Below are 23,599 nucleotides of genomic sequence, written 5' to 3'. Positions count from 1 at the left end.
AAATTTTATTTTTTTGGTTTTTGCCCCCCAAAAAAAAAGTAAAATTCAAACAGCTGGATCATTTACAAACTTTGATTAATTAATTATGACAGAGTTTGCAAAATGCACCAAACATATCATTTTTCTACATGTAGAGTATAGACTATAGAAGCTATAGTTTACCAGCTGATTGTTTACTTCATTCGCTTTATTCAAATCGTGGTTTCTCACTTTCCTAAAATGTCAATAGGGCTCAACAGGAATATGGTTTGGGTTCTCAATCAGCACAGCAGCATATTGATTACCCTGCTCGGAAGCTTGCCGCCACAAAGAATGTGCACGTTGATGCCTTTCTGCATCTGTGCACAATCCATAATCTCCCATGCACATGCTTCGTTTCCCATAAATGTCGAGTATCCATGCAGCATTGCTCTGTACAACCTCATAACCTAGCTCAGCCATCTTTGAATACAAGAAGAGCGCAGTGCCCACATCCCCTTTTAAGTATGATTCAAGTGCCCATCTTGATAACAAACTCCATGGTCCACGTTCTGCAACAGATTTGTAGAATCTAATTGCCTGAAATCATATAAAGCTCAATTATTGATTGGTAGATAAATCAGAGTTAGGGCAACTTAATAAGATTCAAGATAGCTGCTAGGAATTTACATGCAATTCAAATATCTTACTCTCAAAAGGATTGTAAAATTTTTTGATCATTTTGGGGGGGGGGGGGGGGGGGGGGAAAGAAGGAAAGTGCTTTGATAAATCCAAATCCATTGGTGAATGTAAAATTTTTTTCCTTGGGGAGACAAAGTAGTTGTTAATTAAATTAATTGGTCAAAGGCATTTACTATCTTGCCATTAAATAACTTGTCAAAAAGAATAGCTACAAGAACAAAGTCTTTTAAGTCCCAAACTTTTGGTTTGGTTGTTGATTCTTAACAAATTAAATAATCAAGGTTGTGGGTTCCAGTTAACTCAATTGGTAAAGTTTCTGATGGTTGAATAAAAGATCTGGGGTTCATTCCCCACCCATACAAAAAACTGATTGGTGTCTTGGTCTGATGATAAAGAGTATCATTAAGAGTAGATATCATAGGTTGATACTCTCTCAAAAAAATAAATAATAATCAAGGTTAGTTTCATCTATTCATTTTCTCTATTCTATCCTATACAAATGCTCTATCACCTTCTTAATTAGCAAGTAATTTTCAACTATTTCTACTAATAATATTATTAAAGATCTATATCAATTTTTTTTTTTTTTTGTCATTTCTTTAACTTGAATCAACTCACTCTTATTTAGTGGCACATTACTTACTCTCCTTTATATATATATATATATATATATGAACAAACTATCCTAATCAAATCTTCCTTGTCTTTTCATCAATATAAGCTACTATTATTTTAAATGAATTTCTTTAATTTGAATTATATCTTTCTATGTATTTCTGTTTATTTTTAAATATTTTTAATAATTCTAAATATAAATGCAAATGCTAGTGATAATTTGTGGTACTTATTTATGAGTTGGTTTCACATTGGCCCAATTAATTCTGCCATGTTTATCTTAAGTTTTTGAAATCAGGACCCAATTACTTTCCATGGGCAATCAATAGCACACCCGGGCAATGTGCTAGCTCTCCTTGATTTTTGTTTTGGTTGTTGTTGATGATATTTTCCAACACGTCACTTGAATCAAATTCTAAACGTGGTAGGGATATACTAATTTCTCAAGGAAATCATCCTTATAATTAGGTAGTAGATATGGAGAGAAATTCATAAGGATGATTTCCTTGAGAAATTAGTAATTGATCGAGAAGTTATATGAATTCACAATCTTATCTTCTCCTTGCTCTTATAACGAGAGGAATGTTATTTGAACTAAAACTGGCTTATAAGTTATAACTTCTTTTAAACTATAATATCATAAATGCTATTCTTCTAAGTTCTAAGAGTACGGACCAAGAAAATCACTAAACTTTTAAGAGATAATTGTCAAAAAGAAAAAGAAAAATCAACAGGAAGACAGATATCTTAGTACATTAGAAATATAAAGTTTGTGAAACATAAAAAAATAACAAATGACGATAAAAGAATGTGATCAAATTTAATTTACCATAGGAAGTTTCTTCTTAAAAAGCCCCTCGCCCGTATGAAACATCTTTGCTAACTGGTAGATTACCTCTGGTTGACCCGCATTAGCAGCCGCTATATATAAAATATTTAAATGCTATCTTCACATCCTTCTTTACCCCAATCCCTTTTAGATACATTACTCCTAGGTTATAGTGGCCGTGAGGATCATGCAAATTAGCGGCCTTTGCAAAGTACTCTATTGCCTGTAATAAAAATGATTAATATAACGAGTGGTGGCAAAAAACTGTCTAGCTTGTACGTAAAACAGTTTCAAATCACATTTTTTCAAAGTACGACTTTGTTAAACATGTAGTTCTTTTTTTGAAAAAAAAAAAAATTAAACAACCCCACTTTCAAAAAAAAAAAAAAACTGAAAATATAAAATGTTTTAAACTATAGACACCACATGTTACAACTTGCAAGTATTATTCAAGTGAGGATCAAGGAAATGTTTTAACTTTTGTGTAGTAGAGCTATGAATAACTCTTATGGTCCGTTTGTGTGAAAGTTAACAACAAATTGATATTGTGTTGCCTTACCAAATACGGTGAAGGCTCTTTGCAATTATACACTGATCAGTTACATAGTTTTAGATGTACATGAAGAGTTTGAATTTAAATATACAACAGCTAAATGTTATCTGTGAGCTGGATTGTTGTAATCTTGGCTGTTGTGATAATCTTGGCTGTTATCCTCCAGTTGTGTGATCTTGATATTTGAGTTTTGAATGGCAAAGGTAATCTTATCCTTAACACGCCCCCTCAAGCTCAAGGATAAAGGAACAACCTTGAGCTTGGTCCGAAGAAAGACAAATTTAAAGGAGGATAGTGGCTTTGTAAAGATATCAGCAATCTGATCACGACTAGAGAGAAAACGAATATTATTGACTTGCGCGCCACCATATCATGTACAAAGTGAAAATCAATTTCAACATGTTTTGTACGGGCATGGAACACAGGATTGGAGGATAAATATGTAGCACCAATGTTGTCACACCATAAAAGAGGTGAAGGTAAAACTGGAAAGCCAAGTTCAAAAAGCAGAGAAGTCAACCAAGATATTTCTGCTGTAGTGTTAGCCAAAGCTTTATATTCGGCTTCAGTGCTTGAACGAGCTACAGTAGCTTGTTTCTTGCAACTCCAAGAGATGAGATTAGTGCCAAGATAAATGCAATAGCCACCAGTTGATCTTCTGTCATCACGAGAACTTGCCCAATCAGCATCGCAGTATGCTTGAAGGAAAGAAACATTGGAACGTTGGAAGTGAAGACCAAAATTGAGTGTATGTTTGAGGTATCGGAGAAGGCGTTTAGTAGCTTGCCAATGAGTAACAGTTGGGCGGTGCATGAACTGAGAGAGTTTATTAACAACAAAGGCAATGTCAGGCCGTGTAATAGCCAAGTATTGCAGGCCTCCAACTGTGCTACGAAAAAAGTATGGGGTCTTCATAAGAAGTTCCATCAAAGGCAGATAAACTAGTTGAAGCAGCCATAGGTGTATTGACTGGTTTAGCTTCAAGCATGTTAGTTTTCTTCAATAAATCTAGAATATATCGCCTTTGAGAAAGAAGAACACCATTTCCATGAGGAAGAACTTCAATGCCGAGGAAGAAATTCAAAGAGCCCAAATCTTTAATGCCAAAATCCACACCAAGTAGTGAAATCAACTCAGTAATGGCAGATGAGTTAGAGCATGTAATTAAGATGTCATCTACATAAATCAAAATATACATAGTAAAAAGATGATTTTTGTAGATGAAAAGTGAAGTATCTGAACAACAACCCTTGAAACCAAGTGAGATCAGCTTGGAAGTAAGTCTGGAAAACCATGCTCTAGGTGCCTGCTTTAAGCCATAGAGAGCCTTTTGAAGTTTACATATATGATTAGGATAGTCTGGATGGACATATCCCGGTGGCTGGTGCATAAAAACATCCTCGGAGAGAAAACCATGTAGAAAGGCATTATGGACATCAATTTGTCGAATTTGCCAGCCCAAAGAAATAGCAATGGAGAGCACAATACGTACCGTTGTAGGTTTCACAATTGGACTGAAAGTTTCAGTGAAATCAACTCCAAATCGTTGATGAAAACCTTTGGCAACGAGTCGGGCCTTGTGGCGTTCTATAGAACCATCAACTTTCCGTTTTATGCGAAACACCCACTTACAGCCAATAACATTGGTGGCAGCCATTGGAGGAACAAGGACCCATGTTTTGTTTTTGAGCAAAGCATTAAACTCCTTGTTCATAGCCTCTCGCCATTCTGGAAACTTACAAGCTGTAGAGTAACAAGTAGGTTCAAAATCACTAAAATCATGTTCAGCCAAGAGAGTCGTGGGGACGGGATAACGGATGGTGCCATCGGTGTGGTTTTTGGTTTTGGAAATATTGTTCTTGGACCTTGTAGTCATTGGGTGGGTTGGCTGAACAGTGGGTTGAGGTTGGATAGTTGGTTCACTTTGAGGTTGGAAAGTTGGTTCACTTATAGAAGAAGCTGATGAGGTGTTAGCTAAGGAAGAAGAGATGGGGTTTACAGGTGGAGGATGAAAGGCATTTGGAGCAGATTGTTTTGGGTTTTGTAGGATTGGGCTAGGTATGGTGAAGTGGGTTGGTAAGGTGAGTGAAGGAATCGGGCTTGTAGAGATAGGTGAATGGGCCGGCCCAAACTTGGTAACCATAGGCATGACAGACTCAGTGGACTGAGAAGAAATTGGACTGAAGGGTGAAGAGTTTAGAAAAGGAAAATGGGTCTCCTTAAAAATGACATCTCTGGAGATATATATTCGGCCTGTGGAAGAATGAAGACACTTGTATCCCTTATGCAGCAAACTATAGCCCAGAAAAATACAAGGAAGAGAACGAGGTTGAAGTTTATGGGCAGTATAAGGACGAAGATTAGGCCAACATTCACAACCAAAAACTCGTAAGAGAGAGTAATCAGGAGGGGAACAAAAGAGTGTTTCATAAGGAGAGGAATTTTGAAGAAGTGGAGTGGGCAATCGATTAATGAGATAGCAAGCCGTTTGAATCATCATCCCAAAATTTTAAGGTAACACCAGCATGAGACATTAAAGCAAGGCCAGTTTCAACTAAGTGACGGTGTTTACGCTCAATGACCCCATTTTGTTGAGGTGTATGAGGACAGGATAACCGATGTGAGATGCCATTACTTTGGAGGATTTGGTGGAGGGAGCGATATTCACCACCCCAATCAGATTGAATTGTTTTTATTTTTAGATCAAAGTATCGTTCAACATATTTTTGAAATTTGAGGAATATGGAAGAAACATCACTTTTGCAAGACATTGGATAGAGCCATGTGTATCGACTAAAGGAATCCACAAAAGAAACATAATATTTATTTCCAATGCTAGAACAGACAGGGGACGGCCCCCAAACATCAGCGTAAATAAATTCCAAAGGAGCTGCTACATGAGAATTAGATAAAGGAAAAATTAATCTATGACTCTTAGAACTAAGACACGCTGGACAAGAGCTGTCCATTTTATTTGCAAACATTGGAAGACCAAACTTTGAAACCACATGAGAGACGACTCGCAAGGCTGGATGTCCAAGACGAGAATGCCACTATGTGAGTGTGGCGCGTTCACTGACAAATGCAGAGGAAACTAGACGAGAAGAAGGACCACGACGACGGAATAGAGAAGATGGAAATGAATATAACCCATGGTTACTCGGGCCTTGCACCAAAACCTTCCCCGTAGCTCGATCCTTCACAAAGAAACAAGAAGGATGAAATTCAAGATAAGTGTTGGTGTCTTTGGTAAATTTGTGAACAGTCAATAAATTCTTTTTAATTAAAGAAACATGCAAAACATCATGTAGAAGAAAAGAAGTAGTGGGTGTGAGAATTTTGGTTTAGCCAATGTGTTTAATATCTAAACCAGTACTGTTACCCATCTTGATTTGGTCTGAACCTGTGTACTCTTCAGCTTGCATGTTCAGATTGGCAAGATCAGAAGTTATGTGATGTGCTGCGCTAGAATCTGGATACCAGGAAGGATCTATTACAGGTTAAGGTGCAGCAAAATAAGCTTGCATGTTTTGATTCGAATCCCTTTGATAAGAGTTGCCAAATCGATGATAACAAGCCAATGCATCATGTTCGGGTTTGAGGCAGACTTGACAGATGGTGCGAGGAGCTCCAGAAAAAGAGGTCGAACCACGACCACGCCCCCTGCCACGGAAGTTTCTGTTGCTATTGTTGTTGGAGTTATGGCCTCTACCAGATGAGAAAAATTGTTGAGACCGACCACCATGACCCCCTCGTGATGATCCTTTCTTTGCTGCAATGTTAGCACTTACAAGAGCTAAGTCAACAGCAGGTTGGTTTTGCTCAAGCCTGAGTTCATGAGCAAGAAGATGACCGTAAAGATCACCAAGAGTCATTGGATCCGCTTGTGTTGTAATTGATGTTACAAAGGAATCATACTCCGAGCCAAGACCGGACAGAAAATATGAGACCAACTCATAATCATTTAGAGGATTTCCTATGGAAGCAAGAGTATCAACTAGATTGGTGTATCTCTGAAAATAATCTGCAACAGAAAGATTGCCCTTTTTCAGTGTGGCAATTTGATAATGAATTTGCATGAGTCATGCTCTAGCTTAAGAAGAGAACATGCGTTCAAGAGTTTGCCAAACATCTCGAGAGGTGAGGCATTTTACCACATGGGTGAGTATAGATTCTGACAGTGATGATGTCAATGCACTGAGGATAAGTTGATCTTGAAGGTGCCACTGAAGGAATTCAGGATTTGTAGTGACAGTGGCTACACCATTTGAAGATTGGCTAGTGATAGATTGTGGGGGTGCAGGTTTGGTTCCATCAAGAAAGCCAAAAAGATGGAGACCTTTAATGTAAGGAACAATCTGAGCTTTCCAAAGGAGATAGTTGTCTCGGGTTAATTTGATTGTGGTATTGTGGTGAAGGTTGATGAGGTTGTGAGAGGATGGATTGGCTGTAGCAATGGTGTTGGTGGAGTCAGAAGAGGAAGAGCTGGCCATAGGAATTGACGTTAGTCAAAAAAAGCTCTGATACCATGTGAAAGCTAACAACAAATTGATATTGTGCTGCCTTACCAAATACGGTGAAGGCTCTTTGCATTTATACACTGATCAGTTACATAGTTTCAGATGTACATGAAGAGTTTGAATTTAAATATACAACAGCTAAATGTTATCTGTGAGCTGGATTGTTGTAATCTTGGCTGTTGTGATAATCTTGGCTGTTATCCTCTAGTTGTGTGATCTTGATATTTGAGTTTTGAATGGCAAAGGTAATCTTATCCTTAACAGTTTGGATTGAGGGGAAGGGAGGAAGAGTAAATTAGAGTAGAATAGATTTAACACAAAATTAGCTTAGTTTTAATCAATATTATTATACTCTCCTCTACTCCCCCTCCATCCAAATGGGCCATTACTTTGGTGTAATTCTTCGTGTCTACTCCATAGCCTTTGACATACAAATAGCCCAACCTATTAAAAGCTAAGAAAAGTTGTTGTTTGGAGGCAAGGGTGAGGCATTCAAGTGCTTTAATAATGTGTCAAATTTTAGTTTAGCTACGTGGTCTAAGGAATTAGTGGACTAAATGGCATATGTACTAAACTTTAGAGAACCCAAAATTAATCTAACTAAATAATTAAAAGTAAAAACTTGTTTTACACAATACATGTTAAATTCTAGAGTTTAATATTGTTTTTAAGTTATGTTCTTGTAACAATTCATGTTGACAAATGTTCATAGTGTGCTTGGACAAAATTTTTTTATTGAAATATTTTATTTTAAAAAATAAATTATATATATATATATGTGTATATAAAGTGAAGACTTTAAAAAAAAAAAAAAAAACAAAGCGATAGATTAGTTAAGAATAATAAATAAGCGGACATGTTAAGCTAAAATAAACAAATCTATACTATTGCTTTACCAAAATAACATAAATTTGATTCTAAATTAATTATATAAAAAAAGACCTACATAAATTGTACTTGATGTAACAACTAGATATTTTTACATCAGTAAGTAGAATCATGCCTTTAAAAATAAAATAAAAAATTGAAGTTTTAATGTGCAAAAACCATACATATAATATATTGAATACGATCACTAATTTGTCGTAGATTTTCTTACATTTGGATATTGCTTCACGATTACATGAATAACTTGTTATTTTTCAAACTGATCTTTATTATTACTATTACTAATATTTTGATAGGTGTATGTGATATAGAATTTCAAACTATAGTTTTTTTTTTTTTCAATAGACCAAGTCATTAATCAATTTTGGTAGGTAAAATTTGAATTTCATATCTCACATTAAAAAATAAAAGGTTTTATCAGTGGAATTAACTCGTGAACATGAATTCACTTTTCAAATGAAAATTTAAAAAAAAAAAGTAAAAACCCCTCGACGCTCACTCACAGCATGGCGCTTGTAGGTATAAGCGAGGGCCATCTTGGACTGCATGTTACCGCCATTGGCAGCGAAGTGATGGAACAGTAAAGCTTTGTATTTGTTCCTCTTTCCCATCATTCCCGTCCCGTATAGAAACCCTTGCACCGACCTCGATCACGTGCACATGCATGTCCCTTAGATGCGGCTGCATCGATCTCCGACACAGCCTCCTCCATCACCCGCGTGTTGCCCGAGCTCGCCACCGAGACCATCTTGGCGACTCCAGAGGTGTGCATCGAATTGAGCTCTGAAACAGAGACAGGATTGGCGTAGCTGGAGTCAGGCTCGAAGACTGAGCGCCAGGAGCCAGGGTCGAACTCGTCCCACTTGGCCGAGTAGTCATCAGAAGAGGATGTGGTGGTGTCTTTGAAATCGTCTTCAGAGAGAATGAAGAAGGAGCGGGCGGTGACTGAGAGAGGATAGAGAGAGAAAATTAGGGGAGAGAGTATGAGATTTTGGATTGCTAGGCATTGTTTTCATTGATCAATGATGTTCGAGCAGTAGAAGAAGAGGAGAAGAAAGAAATTTTAGGATTTCTGGGAATGGGTAAAATATCGGAGATTTAGGGTGTGTTTGTTTTGGGTGAAAATCACTTCCGGAAATACTTTTCTGGAAATGCAGGTGTTTGGTTGGTCCGGAAAATAGAATTTTCTGGAAATTGATTTCCGTTGACAAAAAAAAAAAAAGGCTTTGACTACGGAAATGAATTTTCGTTCCTGTTTTCACTTCAAATGAATTCCGGAGAGAGAGAGAGAGAGAGAGAGAGAGAGAGAGAGAGAGAGAGAGAGAGAGAGAGAGAGAGAGAGGAAGAAGAGGCCCCCGAGCTCCAGTCCAATCCGATGATCGCCGGCAAACCTCGAGCTCCAGTCCATGTCGATCGCACGCACCAGTTAATCTCGCGAGCTCCAGTCCAACGACCGCGCCGTCGATCGCGATCCGAGATTGCGATCTTGCGAAGCACCGCGCTGATCACGATCTCGCAAAGCGTCGATTGGCACGGTGCTTCGCGAGATTGCGATCAACGCTTCGCGAGATCAGCGTCGATCGCGATCTCGTGAAGCACCATGCCATTGAACCCAGTCGAGCGTCGATCGCGATCTCGCCCCTCATCGAACTAGCCAGTCGATCGTTGACGATTTTTTTTTTTCTGGGTTTTGTCCGTGTTTTTCTGGGTTTGTCTTTTCCTTCTTCTTTTCCAAACACCAGAAAATATTTTTCGAAAAATTTTTCAAAATGCAACCAAACACATAAAAACATTTTCCTTTCCGAAAAATAGCATTTCCAAAAAATGGAATATTTTCCGAAAATGCTTTTATACGAACCAAAGACAACCTTATCTATTTCGCATAAGTGACATGGTAGTTATCAAAATTATTGATGTAATTCATCAAAAAAAAATCACTGATGTAGATTTTTTACTGTTCCATGCAGGTACCATCTCTGTACTAAAAGTTGGAGCAATGCGTTCGTTGATAGGATATTGGAACAACTTTTTATTATTATTATTATTTGAGCAGCAGACCTTGGAACAACCCACAGTTTTGTCTTTCTTTCTCTTTTTTTTTTTTTTTTTTTTTGATAAGCACAGTTTTGTCTTTTGTACGTGGACTCGTTTATCTAATTTGTATCGCTACTGAATTTTCAAGGAAATTGAGCCTATTTTAAGAATCCTAATGCGGCATTTACCAAAAACTCCAAATACCACATGCCAAGTAACAGGCGAGTGTTTGTTTGTTATGCCATAGTTTTGACTTTGAGTACCTTATTTGCTAAATATGAAAAGATTAAGGGGTTAGGATTTCAAGGGTTATTTGGTTTGTTTATAATTGAATGTGGAAGTGTGGGTGAGATGTAGGATGGGTTCTCAAGGATAAGTGGCTTAGGGATTGATTGTAATGCAATAATATTTTAGAATGGATCAGAGATAGCTGGAGAGAAATGTTGATATGGCGATGGGATTAAGGTTTGATAGGAGCTTGAACTGACAATGACAGTGGTTTAAGAGTTTGTGTGTGGTGTTTACAATGCAATCAAAGATTACAAATGGGTTTATTCAAAATTGAAGATTTGCGTATTCTATAAGGAGAGGTCAAGTTGTGAAATTGGAGATTTTGATGAGCTAGATAGAGTAGTGTTTGCGCCGGGGAGGGGAGGGGAGGGGAGGGGGGGGGGGGGGTGGGGAGGGATGGGGGAGAGTAAAACTTATTGGGATTCAATCACAACTCAAAAATTGTAAAATGTGATTCAATAAGTTTTCATGCACCCGAGAGAGAGAGAGAGAGAGAGAGAGAACGGCGAAGACATGGTAGGGGTGGGGGAACTGGCGGAGAGAGATAGAGAGGGTGAGGGGGAGCTTAATAGTGTTAAGTTGGAAAGGATTTTGTTAAGTTGACACTTTAGGACACAAGCTTGTTATTTTATAATATGCCACCTAAGTTGTTGTTTGAAGGAATTTCTTTCAAATTATGTTGTAGCTAAAGTTTATCCTTTTTTATGAGATTATCCTTTATAATTTGATGGTTATAAGAATGAAAGTGGAAATTTTAAAATATATATCATCATTATATTAGAATTTCAATCTATCTATTAAATTTTTTTTTAAAAAAAAAAGCAAAATTAAAATAGGATTTTTTTTTTTTTTTGGGTGGATAAAAAGCAAAACGGAAACACAAAACTGAAAGATGAAGAAGAACAAATGATAGAGTATAGAGGTGTCTTCTGATCAAACTTTTTAATTAAAGCTCTTGCCAAATTTTAAAAGAAAAAAAGAAAAGAAAAGAAAAACATTGAGAAAATAGAGTAATTATTTGACACACTATGAAACTTTAGAACCAATTTAACAAAAAAAAAAAAAAAAAAAGTTTTATCATTATAACAAATTAAACGTCATACTTTCACAAAGTGCCACTACTTACATGACTTCCCTTATAAATGTTAGGTTCTCTCTCTTTTTTCGGGAAAAAAAGTTGGTTGCGATCATATTTCTATCAAGTTAAAAGCATGTTGATATGCAATTTTATTGTGTTCTAGTTAGAATATTAAAGAAAATCTAATGAGGCTTTATTTGATACAATTATAAAAGTGTGACTTCATAGTGACAAATTTAAAAGCATGAAATAAGTTTTTATATACGTGTGTATACAATTGGACATCTCTTGGTCAATTGATATTTTAAACGAAGACATTCAATATTTAAATTTCTTTGGACAAAATTTGGTTCCAAACATATTCCAACTTATTATTTGACAAATTATAAATTATAAATAAATAAAAAAGTTTACCTCCAAATAAGTTTGGGGGAAACTTCCTTCAAACCATCGTTTGAGTCAAAACCAATTTTTATACTAGTTTAAGTGATTTACACTTATTCAAAGGCAATTATCTAACTTCAAGGAAGAGGTTATAGGTTTGGAAGTATTCCAACTTATTATGTGACAAATTATAAAATTATAAATAAATAAAAAAGTTTACCTCCAATTAAGTTTGGAGGAAACTTCCTTCAAACCATCGTTTGAGTCAAAACCAATTTTTATGCTAGTTTAAGTAATTTACACTTATTCAAAGGGAATTATCTAACTTCAAGGAAATAACCTAAATTAACAAGTTTAAGATAACAAAACCTATTCAAAGTGATATATGCACTTGAATTGATAATAGGCCGTTTTAAAAACTTACAAGCATGAGAGTCTCTTGCAAGCCTACAAATTGTTTTCCTTTTTATAGGAAAACTAAAACTTTGTTAATTAACAAAAGACAACATTATGGTGAAGAGCTTGTTCCAAAAAATAAGGACTCTCTTCCATCCAAACTAAATAACCAACAATGTCAATAGCATGTTTTGCTAAAAGATGAGCTAGTCTATTTCCTTCCTAGGCACATGAGCAAACCTTACATAACGAACCTCCTAGCAAGAGTCTAGAATTCCATACACAACAGGAGCTACCACAGCAGGGGAAGGAGATAATCTAGCAAGAACACGATAGACATTTGGAGAATCACCTTTTAAATTAAATTCCTGTAATTCCACATTCTTTGTAAACTGAAGGCCAACTTCAAAAGCTTTTGCCTCAATGTTTTGATACAGATTGTTTTGATAAAAAAGAGATGATACTTTGTATTTCTGTGACTAATTTTGTGTCTTAATGTTGAAATATCTCTCCCTATTTATAATTTATACTCGAGGCTCGGATAGTTAGCCTTGTCCTTCTGCTAGTGTCATGTTTTTATTGCTTTCGTATCTATAGATTTTGGCTAAAATACCCTCTAGTAACTGCATCAAGGTAACTGTTTGTATTCACGTGCACCCATTTAGACAAAACCACCCGAGATAATTGCTATTATTCAATTTCTCGTAGATTGATGCCGTTTGTCTCTCGTAAGGGTTTCGGTATGTTAATTTGTTACTTGTCTCCTACATGGCAATCACGTTGCCAGTCTCCTCCGTAGCCTACTCTTATCTTGCCGATGTGCCATCAACAAAATTAAGGAAAAATTATATTTTACCACCTAAATAATATACAAAATTATACTTTATATCCTATCCTTTTCGAATGAACGTTTTGTATTCTAAATTATGACTATTGTTACATTTTATACCCAACATCAAGTTTGCTATTAACTTAGAAGAAAATTCAAAGTTTATGGTGCGAAATGTAATTGATAGTTTATAATGGTAAAGTATAATTTCTTATTTATTTTTAAGGAATTGAGAAAATGGGCAATTGAGTCTTTTCAAGCGGTATCATATTTTTCCATTCAAGTTAACCTCAAACTTGATGTTGGGGTGCAAAGTGTAACGAGTGTTTTTGTTTAGAGTGCAAAAAGTTCATTAAAAAAGTTTAGGGTACAAAGTGTAATAAATGATATAGTTTAGAATGGTAAAATATAATTTCTCCTAAAATTAAATATTTGGTATAACGTGTATTACATGGCGGATAGAGTTTAACTACAAAATTAGTTGCAGCCTTAGCCTACAAACTTATTTAATATCTTTTTATTGGAGGTGAATTTTGACAAATCCATCATTGGATTATATCTTCTTCTTGCATCTTCCATACTTGCAAAATTTCAAAAAAAATTAAAGATCAATAGATATGTTATCAATAAATTTTTTAAATTGCAAGTTTTTGTAATTTAAAATTATGCATAAAATATAAACTTATAGATTATATAGTAAATAATATCCGATTGACACAAAATTTAAGATATGTATTAAAAGCATAAAGAACATGCAAATAACGGTTAAATTTTCAAAATATGTTATTGTACGGCACCGAGGTCCCAAGATCCAGATGGGCCCTAAACTCAGGCCCAATGGCACGGCCCCGTCGCCCTAAGCTCTGCTTGAAACTGTCTTCAAAGAATACGAGTTTTGGGCCTCGGCTCCTGAACTATGCTCGGCATAAAACTTTCCGAACAATCAGTGAAATCTTGTCCAGGCGTACCATAGGATGCTCGGGGAACATCATTACCGAGCAAATTTACCTGAGTTGGAACCAAGTTCCAAGGCCATAATCGTTACATTCCACTCTCACCTAAACATCCACTTATAACATATAATATTGGACCTTCAATTGCACTAATAATGGCAGTAATCATAATCTCCCCACTAACTTAAAACTATAAATAGAAGAAGTTGGGGAAGAAGAAAGGGTTCAGAAAAAAGGGAGAAAGAAGAGTCATTTAGGAAGAAAGGAGGAATATTACTTTGAGTCTCTGTGTCGAGAACGACCCAAAATAGAAAATCCTGAAGCCCACTTTATAAATAAATTGTGCGTCCAAGTGAGGTTTAGCCCAACAGTCTCATTTCAGGCTTGCACAGTTGTAATAGTTATTTTACTGAGTGAATTTGTAGCCTTAAGTTATAACCAATTTTATAACTAAATTTTGTCTGACGATCTAAAAACGAAAAGCCCATACACATATAATTTTAGTAAAAAGCAAATGTACCTTCAAATCGGAATAAAATAAGTAGGATTTCAACTTCTAGTAAAATCTCTTGTTTTTGAATAACATATTTATGTTCAAATCTCACCCTATACCAAAAATCAAGTGATATGTTAGTTAACTCTCAATAAATTAAAAAAAGAAAAAGAAAAAAAGAGAGGGCATTGTGTACTAGTATGGGAACGAGGGAGGAGAGTAGCAATGCGCCAAACTTTCAATTGTGTACTAGTATAAAAAAATAAAAATAAAAGGCTAGATTAGATTACCAGGCTTTTGTCTGTTTACTCATGAGTCTGGTTTATAATATTAGCTTCTTCATTCAAATCATCGTCTCTCAGTCTCACAATGTCAATAGAGCTCAAACTTTCCCGTGCAAGTCGTATCTATCACCCTTCGGTAGCTCATCTCTTTCTCTCTCTCTCTCTCTCATTCTCTATATACACACATAGATACCTACTATTTCTGTCTCTCTCTATTCTCTAAAAAGATGAGTATTGGAATTTCAGGAACCTCTGGAGGGAAAAATCACAGTAAAATCTTCTTCTTCCATTTCTCACTATGGTGTTCGTCTCACTGTCAATGGATCCGTCAATTTGCAGGTGGGATTGAATCAGTCCTCTCCGTTTGGTTTCCCAGAAAAAATGACGGAAAATATTGTTTTTAAACGAGATTCGTATTTTTTTTTTCCTTATTTCTCAGCAACCAAACAGAGCTATTTATTTCTCTTTTCGTTTCTCTATCATGGTAAAATCTCAACTGAAATGCTTTTGTTTGTTTGAAGATTCGTGGAGGATCGGCTGGAATTATTGAGTCCTTATATGGTGTTGTCAAGCCTATCTCCATTTTGTAAGTTCAATCTTTGAGAAGCCCTAATTTTGCGAAGTTCATATTTTGAAGCCATAACTCAATTATACCTTTCAGTTTATGTGAATTCTGGTTCCTATATAATGTGTAATTGCGGTTTCTGTGTTTATTTTTGGTCTATGTTAATTATGTTTGTGATGATTTGTAATGTAATAAACTATTAATATTAATAGCTATTCCATTGAGCTACTTAGTTGATTGTTTCTTTCATGATAGTTAACTTTTATGTTTGCCTCATATGGAGATTTGTACAGATAATTTGTTTTCTCTTACTTCGAAACAGAAATAAGAGTACAGAGGTTAGACCTTCCGGGAAGATTGGTTTGGGTACAACAGAGGTATTACATCTCCGGAGAACTATCCTTTTTTCTTTTTTTACAATTCTTTGCTTTGAAATTGATAAATTACCAATTGTCCCAAACGTTTAAACGGTTAGGAAATGGAAAATTTAATTACTTGACCATTGTTTTTGCACTCTCCGTTACATGTGAACCATATTCTCTCTTGATTATTGGGGTCCAACACGAGATTTTTAAAATTTTTTAAATGAGAGGTAGAGTGAAGACAGGGTTCGAACTTAAGACCACCTATTCTGATACCATGATGAATTATTGATTATCCCAAAAACTTAAGTTATTAGGACATTCTGAATCTAGTTGTTTGATTAATATTCTACCAGACACAATATCATGATTTCAAAAATGGTGCAGCAGCAGCAGCACTACTGATGAAAGAGTTTAACTTGAAGGTCTTCTTAAATTGGCCTTCTCTATAGTTTATCTTTAGAAATGTGCAATGTTGTATCCTTGGGTATTGGGACTCAAGTATTAGTTATAAGTCTCCTAGGTTCTGCTATGGAAGCTCTCTCCTCTTCATGTGTGGTGTGAACTTCCCTTTTTACTCCCACCATGAATTTTGAATGCTTCTGTATAATTCTAAAATTTACTTAGGTAACATATTTTCTAGCTTAAATGTTCTGTCAGCTTCTCATAAAAAAAATAATAATTAAAGGGTTGAGTTACTTTTCTTCTCCTGTCTGGTTTACGTCTTTAGTAGCCTTATCTTTTCTGCTCTCTTTCAAAGTCATGCTAAATGCATTTTGGTTTTGATCTTTGGTTTAGTTTGTTATTTGTTACAGATTTGTGAATTGCATATTCCTGTTGTATCCTCTGTAATTTATAATTGTTCATGTATTGTGGCAGATACCATTTTCCATGTTTTTGAGACAGCCAGGAAAAGACAACCTAGAAAGATTTTATGAGACCTTCCATGGAGCCAATATCAGTGCTCAGGTGAGTGTTTTCGTCCCTTATTTAGGCATTGTTTTTCTTATACATTTAAGTGACAGTGGATGATTAACAACACTTTTGATAGTATCTGGTAACTGTAGATATAATAAGAGGATACCTACAAAAAACATTATCTGCAACAGTGGAGTTCATAGTCGAAAGTGATAAAGGTATGATTCAGTCTTAGTCTTTCTTTATGTTATCTAGATAATAAAATTAAGTTACTTTTTGTTATGCTGTCATCAGATGATCTTCTCGAGCGACCAGTTTCTCCTGAAATGGTTATCTTTTATATTACTCAAGACACACAAAGACATCCACTACTTCTTGAATTAAAATCAGGTGTGCTTCTTATCACATTCCTCTGCTATCCCTTTCTCTTGTTTTTTTTTTTTGGTCCCTTAACATTTGAAGTACTAATTTCAATTTATGTGGAATGCTGGAAATGTTTGTCTTTTTGTTTTTTCATTCATTTAAAAGGCCGCATACTTGAAAGCCTAGATGCATTGCAAAAAAAAATTCTTATCTAGGTGTCCTCTATTTTTATCCTCTCTTTGATTAGTATTGAAATTATGGTAATGACATTATCTGAGAATATAGTAATGACATTATCCCACTTCTGATAATAGAGGTTACTGACTAGGTGGATTCAGGGTGACAGGAAAGATGTCCACTCAATGTTCTTTATCAGATCCTATCACTGGTGAACTAACTGTAGAAGCGTCAGCAGTTCCCATTTACTCCATTGACATTCATTTGCTCCGTGTAGAGTCAATTCTTCTTGGGGAGAAAATTGTAACTGAAACATCTCTGATTCAGAGTACCCAGGCATGTGACATTTTACATCTTTTTAACTTATTTAAAGTTAGTTAACATTATATTTAACATGCTATATAATTTCTTTTCATTTGTTAGATAGCAGATGGAGATGTCTGTCATAATATGACTCTGCCCATCTATATTATACTTCCTCGCCTTTTGACTTGTCCAACAATCTTAGCTGGGTGAGTTGCTACTTGCTAGTTATAAGTAATTGTTCTCAAATCTTATCTGAATACATTTTTGTAAGAGTATTTTTTTTAACAAGTTTTTGGCCCCAAGGGGAGAGGAAATTTGTTACAGCAAAAGCCAATTATATTGCACTTTTAAGTGTGATTACCAATTGAACTCAATGAGAAATTTATTTCCACTAATTTTGTCAAAGTGAGCATTAGCATCTTGGCTTTTCTTTTATGAAGAAATACTTTTCCATGAACAAATGGCAATTGAGTATGAATATGACACATGCCAAGACTATAAGGCTTTGGGGCGCCCTTGTGTCAATGAAGAGGCACATCCAATTGAAAACCTTTTTGGTCCAGGGTTATGAATAGATAAAAAATAAAAAATAAGTCTTTTGCTCTGTGGTTAATTATTCATGGTACTTGTTGGGCCTTATTGATTTGTAAGTCTTATTCTTATAGTGAATGTTTTATATGATTGATTTTGATATATTTTATTCAAGGGTTAGCAGTACTTCACACTAGGGTTTTTTGTTTATAAAAGTTTGTAACTCTTTTATTGAATTAGTGTTTGATACCTTGAGATTTACAGATTTTCTTGGTTTGACATTTGATATTGTGACTTGTGAATGTTTCTTTAATTTATCCTGTCAATTTATTTCTCTGATTTCCTGCACCTCCATTCTTCTTCAAACCCGCAATCAGATCTGGAAACCATTCCTTACTGCGTAGAAATCTCAATTTACCCAAAGCACAAGGAGTGTAGCGCCTCTGATTACTGAAGTGAAGTGTGTTTACTAAAAATATGTGCTTTTTAGCGCTTTGTGCTTTGGACTTTTTGGAAAAGTCCTAAGTGCCAAAGAGAAAGCTCTTTTACTTTTTTTGGGGAATGTTTTCAAGCTTGGCCCTTTAAAAGAAAAATTCTGGGCATGTTCTCTCTTTCCTCATTCTTCCCCCTAAAGAAAAGCAATATCTCTTTCTTCTTCTCTTTTTCTTTTATTTTTGGGGGGGATTCCCTTTCCTGAACATATTGTGTTTGCTTCTATTACTCTCCAGTGCTTTTCCCCGCCTGTTGCATTTGCACTCTTTAACTTAAAAACAAAGCACTGATTTTGTTATGTTTCACTTTCACCCCAAACATAGCATGATTTGTGTTTATTGTTATTTATATTATTTCGTATGTGACAAATTAGTTACTTGCACAATGCTCTATCAATTTTCGCTAATGGGCCAAACATATTTTAGTATTTATATTCTTTTAACATTTTCCCCCTTATATGTTAATATCAATTATATTTGAAAATGAACGCTTTACTTCAATTAGGTGTGGGCTTGTGCTTAGGCTCTAAGCAGAACTACACCGACCATGCCCAACCCCGTTTCCCATCAAAAAACAAATCCTATCTATCCAAAATACAAAATCAGTGTACAGAAACAGCCCATTATACCGACCATGCTTCCCTCAAAAACCCTAAAATCTGTAGCTTTTCTCACCCTTACCCACCACACCATGTTTTAAAATCTTATTCTCTGTTATTCAGATTTGAATGACATAACAATCAATTATAGACTAAACACATTTGATGCAATGGAGTTGGTTTTTAGCTTACATGAAGGCATTTGCATATTGACAAATGTGGGATTAGTTTTGTGTGACCCATGATAGACTAAAGATTTTTATGATTATATTTAGGATCAGTGTTTCAAAATGCATGCAATCTTTATTGTGACCATGCAACAGCATGAAGCCTAATCTGCATATGATAGAATTTTGTGGCTGCTTGCTATATTTTTGAGGAATAAGCTTTTCTCAAGGGTGCCCCCCATTTCTTCTCATGTTATTCTTTTTTTTCTTAAATAAAAAAGGGGGTGGGGGGTGAATTCCCTAAGGGAGTTAGGAAGTTTGAAAAGACAACTGTATATGATTTCTTTGATTGGTTCAACACTTTTAGCCATTAGAATTTGCCTGTTTGTCCTAGGAACTAGAATTTAATAGATCATATGAATTCATGTGTTGTGCGTGCTTTGTACTTTAGAAAGGGTGATATAGATTATTTAGGCAAATCAGCAAGTTGGCAACTAAACTTTAGTTAACACATGAGAAAAAAAAAAAAAAAAAAAAAATCAAAGATGGGGACATTTAAATTTATTTTTTAGTTCTGATATCTTTGGTGTTCCTTTTCCTGGTAACAATTGGTCTTGTTAAACAGAACAATGATGGTAAACCAGAGCTGCCATACCTTCTAAATGTAGTAGATTTCAGCACATGTTCTTCACAAATATATACAGCTGATGTGCTCTGTGGTTCTTCTACTGCCAGTATTGTATTTATTAGATACAACTGAAACTACTAGTAGTGTTGACTCCATTTTTTTAATTATATCTGCAGTCCATTTTCAATCGAATTCAAAGTTTCCGTAGTCATAAGCTTTCAGTCACAGCTATATAAATTGCATCCAAAATCTGATCCCACAACCCCTACGCTTTGGGTAAGCATCTTTTAGTTTTATTACTAAAGCTGGTTATTTGTGTTTTTTAATTGATGAATGGCCCTAAATTGTTGTCTGAAGTTGTGATTTCTCATATTTCAGACGGCAATGGAATCTCTGCCACTTGAACTGGTTAGAACAAGGTAGGTTGATTTGCGCAAAGGCAACAATTGATGGAGAGACGATGGTCATACATCAAGTACCTTGTAGATTGAGAAAATAAACTCACTATTGATTTTAATTTCCCTTTCATTAGGAACTGCTTCTTAATCCATTTGTATGTAATCAATGTAAAAAGCTCAATACTTAAATTAACTTGCGTGTGATAATTTTTCTTTTGTTATTTGGAAAGTTAGAATGATAATAATATATTATTTCTTCAAAAAAAAAAATGATAATATATTATTTGGAAAGTTTGAATGATAATATATATTAGGATTTATTTGCTTTAATAAGCTTTTAAATATATATATATATATATATATATATTTACATTTTGGTTGGTTTAACAAAAATAGTTAACTACAACTTGAAATAATTCAATAAATAGTAATGTATTCCATAATCATACATTTCGTGATATCTAGTATATTATTGGAGACTTGTTTTAAAATAGGTAATAGAATTGGTGCAGTGGTACGTAAAGATGACAAAGATGTCGTAGATTCTGATATTGTCGTTGGGTTATTGGAGATGCTGGGTGATTGTAATCGATTGGTGAAAGATTTTAAAATGGCTAGGGTAGATTTAGTGAATTTGTAATTCAAAATGTCAGAATTCGCTTGATTGTAGCACGTAATTCAAATGGAAGACAATATAGTACAACCTCCTTACATCTTCTAAAGATTGCTGCTGTCATTTTCTGGGACTTTAATGTAGAAAGCTTATATTGTGATATAGTTGAAAATAAAACCTCAGGATTGCAATGAATAAGTGAGAATTGTTCAAGTTTTTTGTCATTGCAATATACTTTGCTTTTTTTCATATGGCAAAGATGGTTTTATGAATGTATATATTAATATCGCCATTATTTCATAATTCATATACATGAAAAATAAATTCCATGAAACGGTATTATTTTTTCGGTTACAAACGGAATACCAATTGATTGAAATTTGAAACCTCTTTCTCAAAAAAATTGATTGAAACGAAAGTAAACAAATTTCTTTAAGTTACCTTAGAAATTCAAAGGGAAAAAAACTTTTACATAGCAGTAACATAACCACTTTTAAGCTATTTAAGACATGCCATGAGATTTTTCTCAAAAAAAAAAAAAAAAGACATGCCATGAGATTTATTTCTTTTTGATAACCATACAAAAGGCAACTAACTAGCAAGAGAATAAATTTTCCCTTTACATAAATAGAGATGACCTAACAACTATAAAAATAAAAAATTACTCGTTATATACAATGTATGTTCTATACTACATCAGTTTCTCAAAAAAATGTTCTATACTACATCTCAAAACTATTTGTTTCTCTATTGAAGAGAAAAATACTCCTAGTTTACAAGGTATATTCTATTATGCCTCCCAAAAACTTCTTTTTTTTTTCTCTATTTCATAAGATAAATCAACATCATAGCAGATTTCAACTGTGCTCTGTTATGCACATCATTGCAAATATATATATATATATATATATATTATGTGTATTTCCATTCTAACAACAGTTCAGCTGAATCGAATACAAGCTATTGATAATATTTTCAATTAAAAAATGAGCTACAATCTTATCAAGCAACTTTCTAATCAAAAACAGAATTGGAAAGAAAAAAAAGTCCGAGTTTCAAGAGTGTGGCATGCTGTCAACCGAAAAAAATTCAGAGCTGATCACTTTTGGACAAGGTTCTTATAGATGAACGGATTAGATTTGAATATCAAAATTTATTTTTATTATGTATACTTTAACATATTAACATCTTCAAACTATTATTTCGACAAACAAAAGAGTTTCTAATTTCTTTTTAAATAAATTATGTTCCAAATTAGTTAGCCAACTATTGGACCAGTAGAAAACGATCATGGTCAAGTATCTATTGTCCCAATGAGAAATATTGATATCATAAGACATAAATGCAGAGTAAGCTATATAATGTTCCTACAATAAAATAAAAATAAAAATAAATTGTTAAATAATATTACTTTAGACTATTTATAACTCATATACTTTTGCATCCAACAAAGGAATCAAAATAATAATTACTCTGTGGGAACTTGCAACAGATCAAATTGAGGATGATTTTTACACCAACAATCCGAGACCCTTTGTTGTAGTAAGTAGACTAGTAGTAACATCTACGATTGTGAACATATTTCGAGGTAATATATTTTTTAAAAACATATCTGTTCATGTAGATAATTAACATTTTTCTTTTATTAAATACAGTAGAACACTATTTGTCATCTACAAGTACAACAAAAGTGTACATAAATTTAGAAAAACCTGAGACTGCAACCTTGATTGAGAGGTAATGTTTTAAAAAGCTTGCTTTTTTTTTTTTTTTTTCCTGACCATACTTTCATTCTAATAGATTAATTTAATTTAATATCAATCTTCATATATAATAATTATTAACTATTTTTTAATTATATTCTTCTATCATGAAAGAAATAAGGAACGTAATTGAATCGAAGGAATTCCTCAACAATTCAAGGAACAAATACCACATGAGAAAAAAAAATATATAAACACAAAAAATAGGAGGACAATCAAGAAAAAATATCCTTGGAATGGGAGTCTAATGATAAGGTACTCAACAATTACCATTAAGTAACATTATAATTTACACCAATAATATAATTACTTTTACAAAAATAAAAGTTAATAAAGATGTCAGTTAGGGGTGTACATAGTGTGGTTTTGGGCCATTTTAAGTATTGTACTCTACGGTGCGGTTTGGCCAAATTCATAACTGTACTACACCGCATTGCACCTCAATTTTGCGGTACATGTATGGTGCAGTGCAATATACAAAGTATGGTTTGGTCGGTTTTGAGATAATATATTTTTAAAAATGTCATGGCCAATTTCTAATTTACAATTAATCATGACAATAGTAAATTTTTTTCCTCAAAAATAATAATGACAATATGATAGTAAGTTTTTTATTTTATTTTTTATTTTTAAATATAATCTATGTGACAAAAAATAACACAAATATGTACAAAAAAAAAAATCATGATAGATTGATATTAAACTAAAAGGACCACAAATATATAGAGTATACAAAACAAAACAAAATAATATTAAACTTCTAAATTTTTGATTTTATGAGAGTGAGATGGAGAAGTGAATGATGCTTTAAACTTTTGATTGTGTATCTAATCAAAGCAAAATCGTTTTAACATGAAATTGAAATGAACTAACGCTAGGCTGATCATTTATTTCATATATTATTAAATTAT

General features: G+C 34.2%; 1 protein-coding gene and 2 pseudogenes across 1 annotated transcript; 1 reads left to right on the top strand and 2 right to left on the bottom strand.

The window, feature by feature from the left end:
* Positions 1-222: 222 nt before the first annotated feature.
* Positions 223-10,039, bottom strand: LOC126704026 (ERAD-associated E3 ubiquitin-protein ligase component HRD3A-like; annotated as a pseudogene).
* LOC126704490 (small nucleolar RNA Z247) lies at positions 6,498-6,628 on the bottom strand (annotated as a pseudogene).
* Positions 10,040-14,789: 4,750 nt separating the features above from the next.
* Positions 14,790-20,505, top strand: LOC126702773 (uncharacterized). The gene is made up of 11 exons (XM_050401624.1): positions 14,790-14,943; positions 15,054-15,146; positions 15,329-15,393; positions 15,695-15,749; positions 16,614-16,703; positions 16,786-16,870; positions 16,947-17,042; positions 17,344-17,528; positions 17,616-17,704; positions 20,091-20,190; positions 20,293-20,505. The coding sequence occupies exons 1-11, from the start codon at positions 14,893-14,895 to the stop codon at positions 20,335-20,337; spliced, it is 954 nt and encodes a 317-aa protein (XP_050257581.1). The 5' UTR covers positions 14,790-14,892; the 3' UTR covers positions 20,338-20,505.
* Positions 20,506-23,599: the final 3,094 nt, after the last annotated feature.

Source organism: Quercus robur, chromosome 10 (assembly GCF_932294415.1).
Source record: "Quercus robur chromosome 10, dhQueRobu3.1, whole genome shotgun sequence".
Classification (NCBI taxonomy): Eukaryota; Viridiplantae; Streptophyta; class Magnoliopsida; order Fagales; family Fagaceae; genus Quercus; species Quercus robur.
This window is presented reverse-complemented; position numbering and strand designations above follow the sequence as displayed.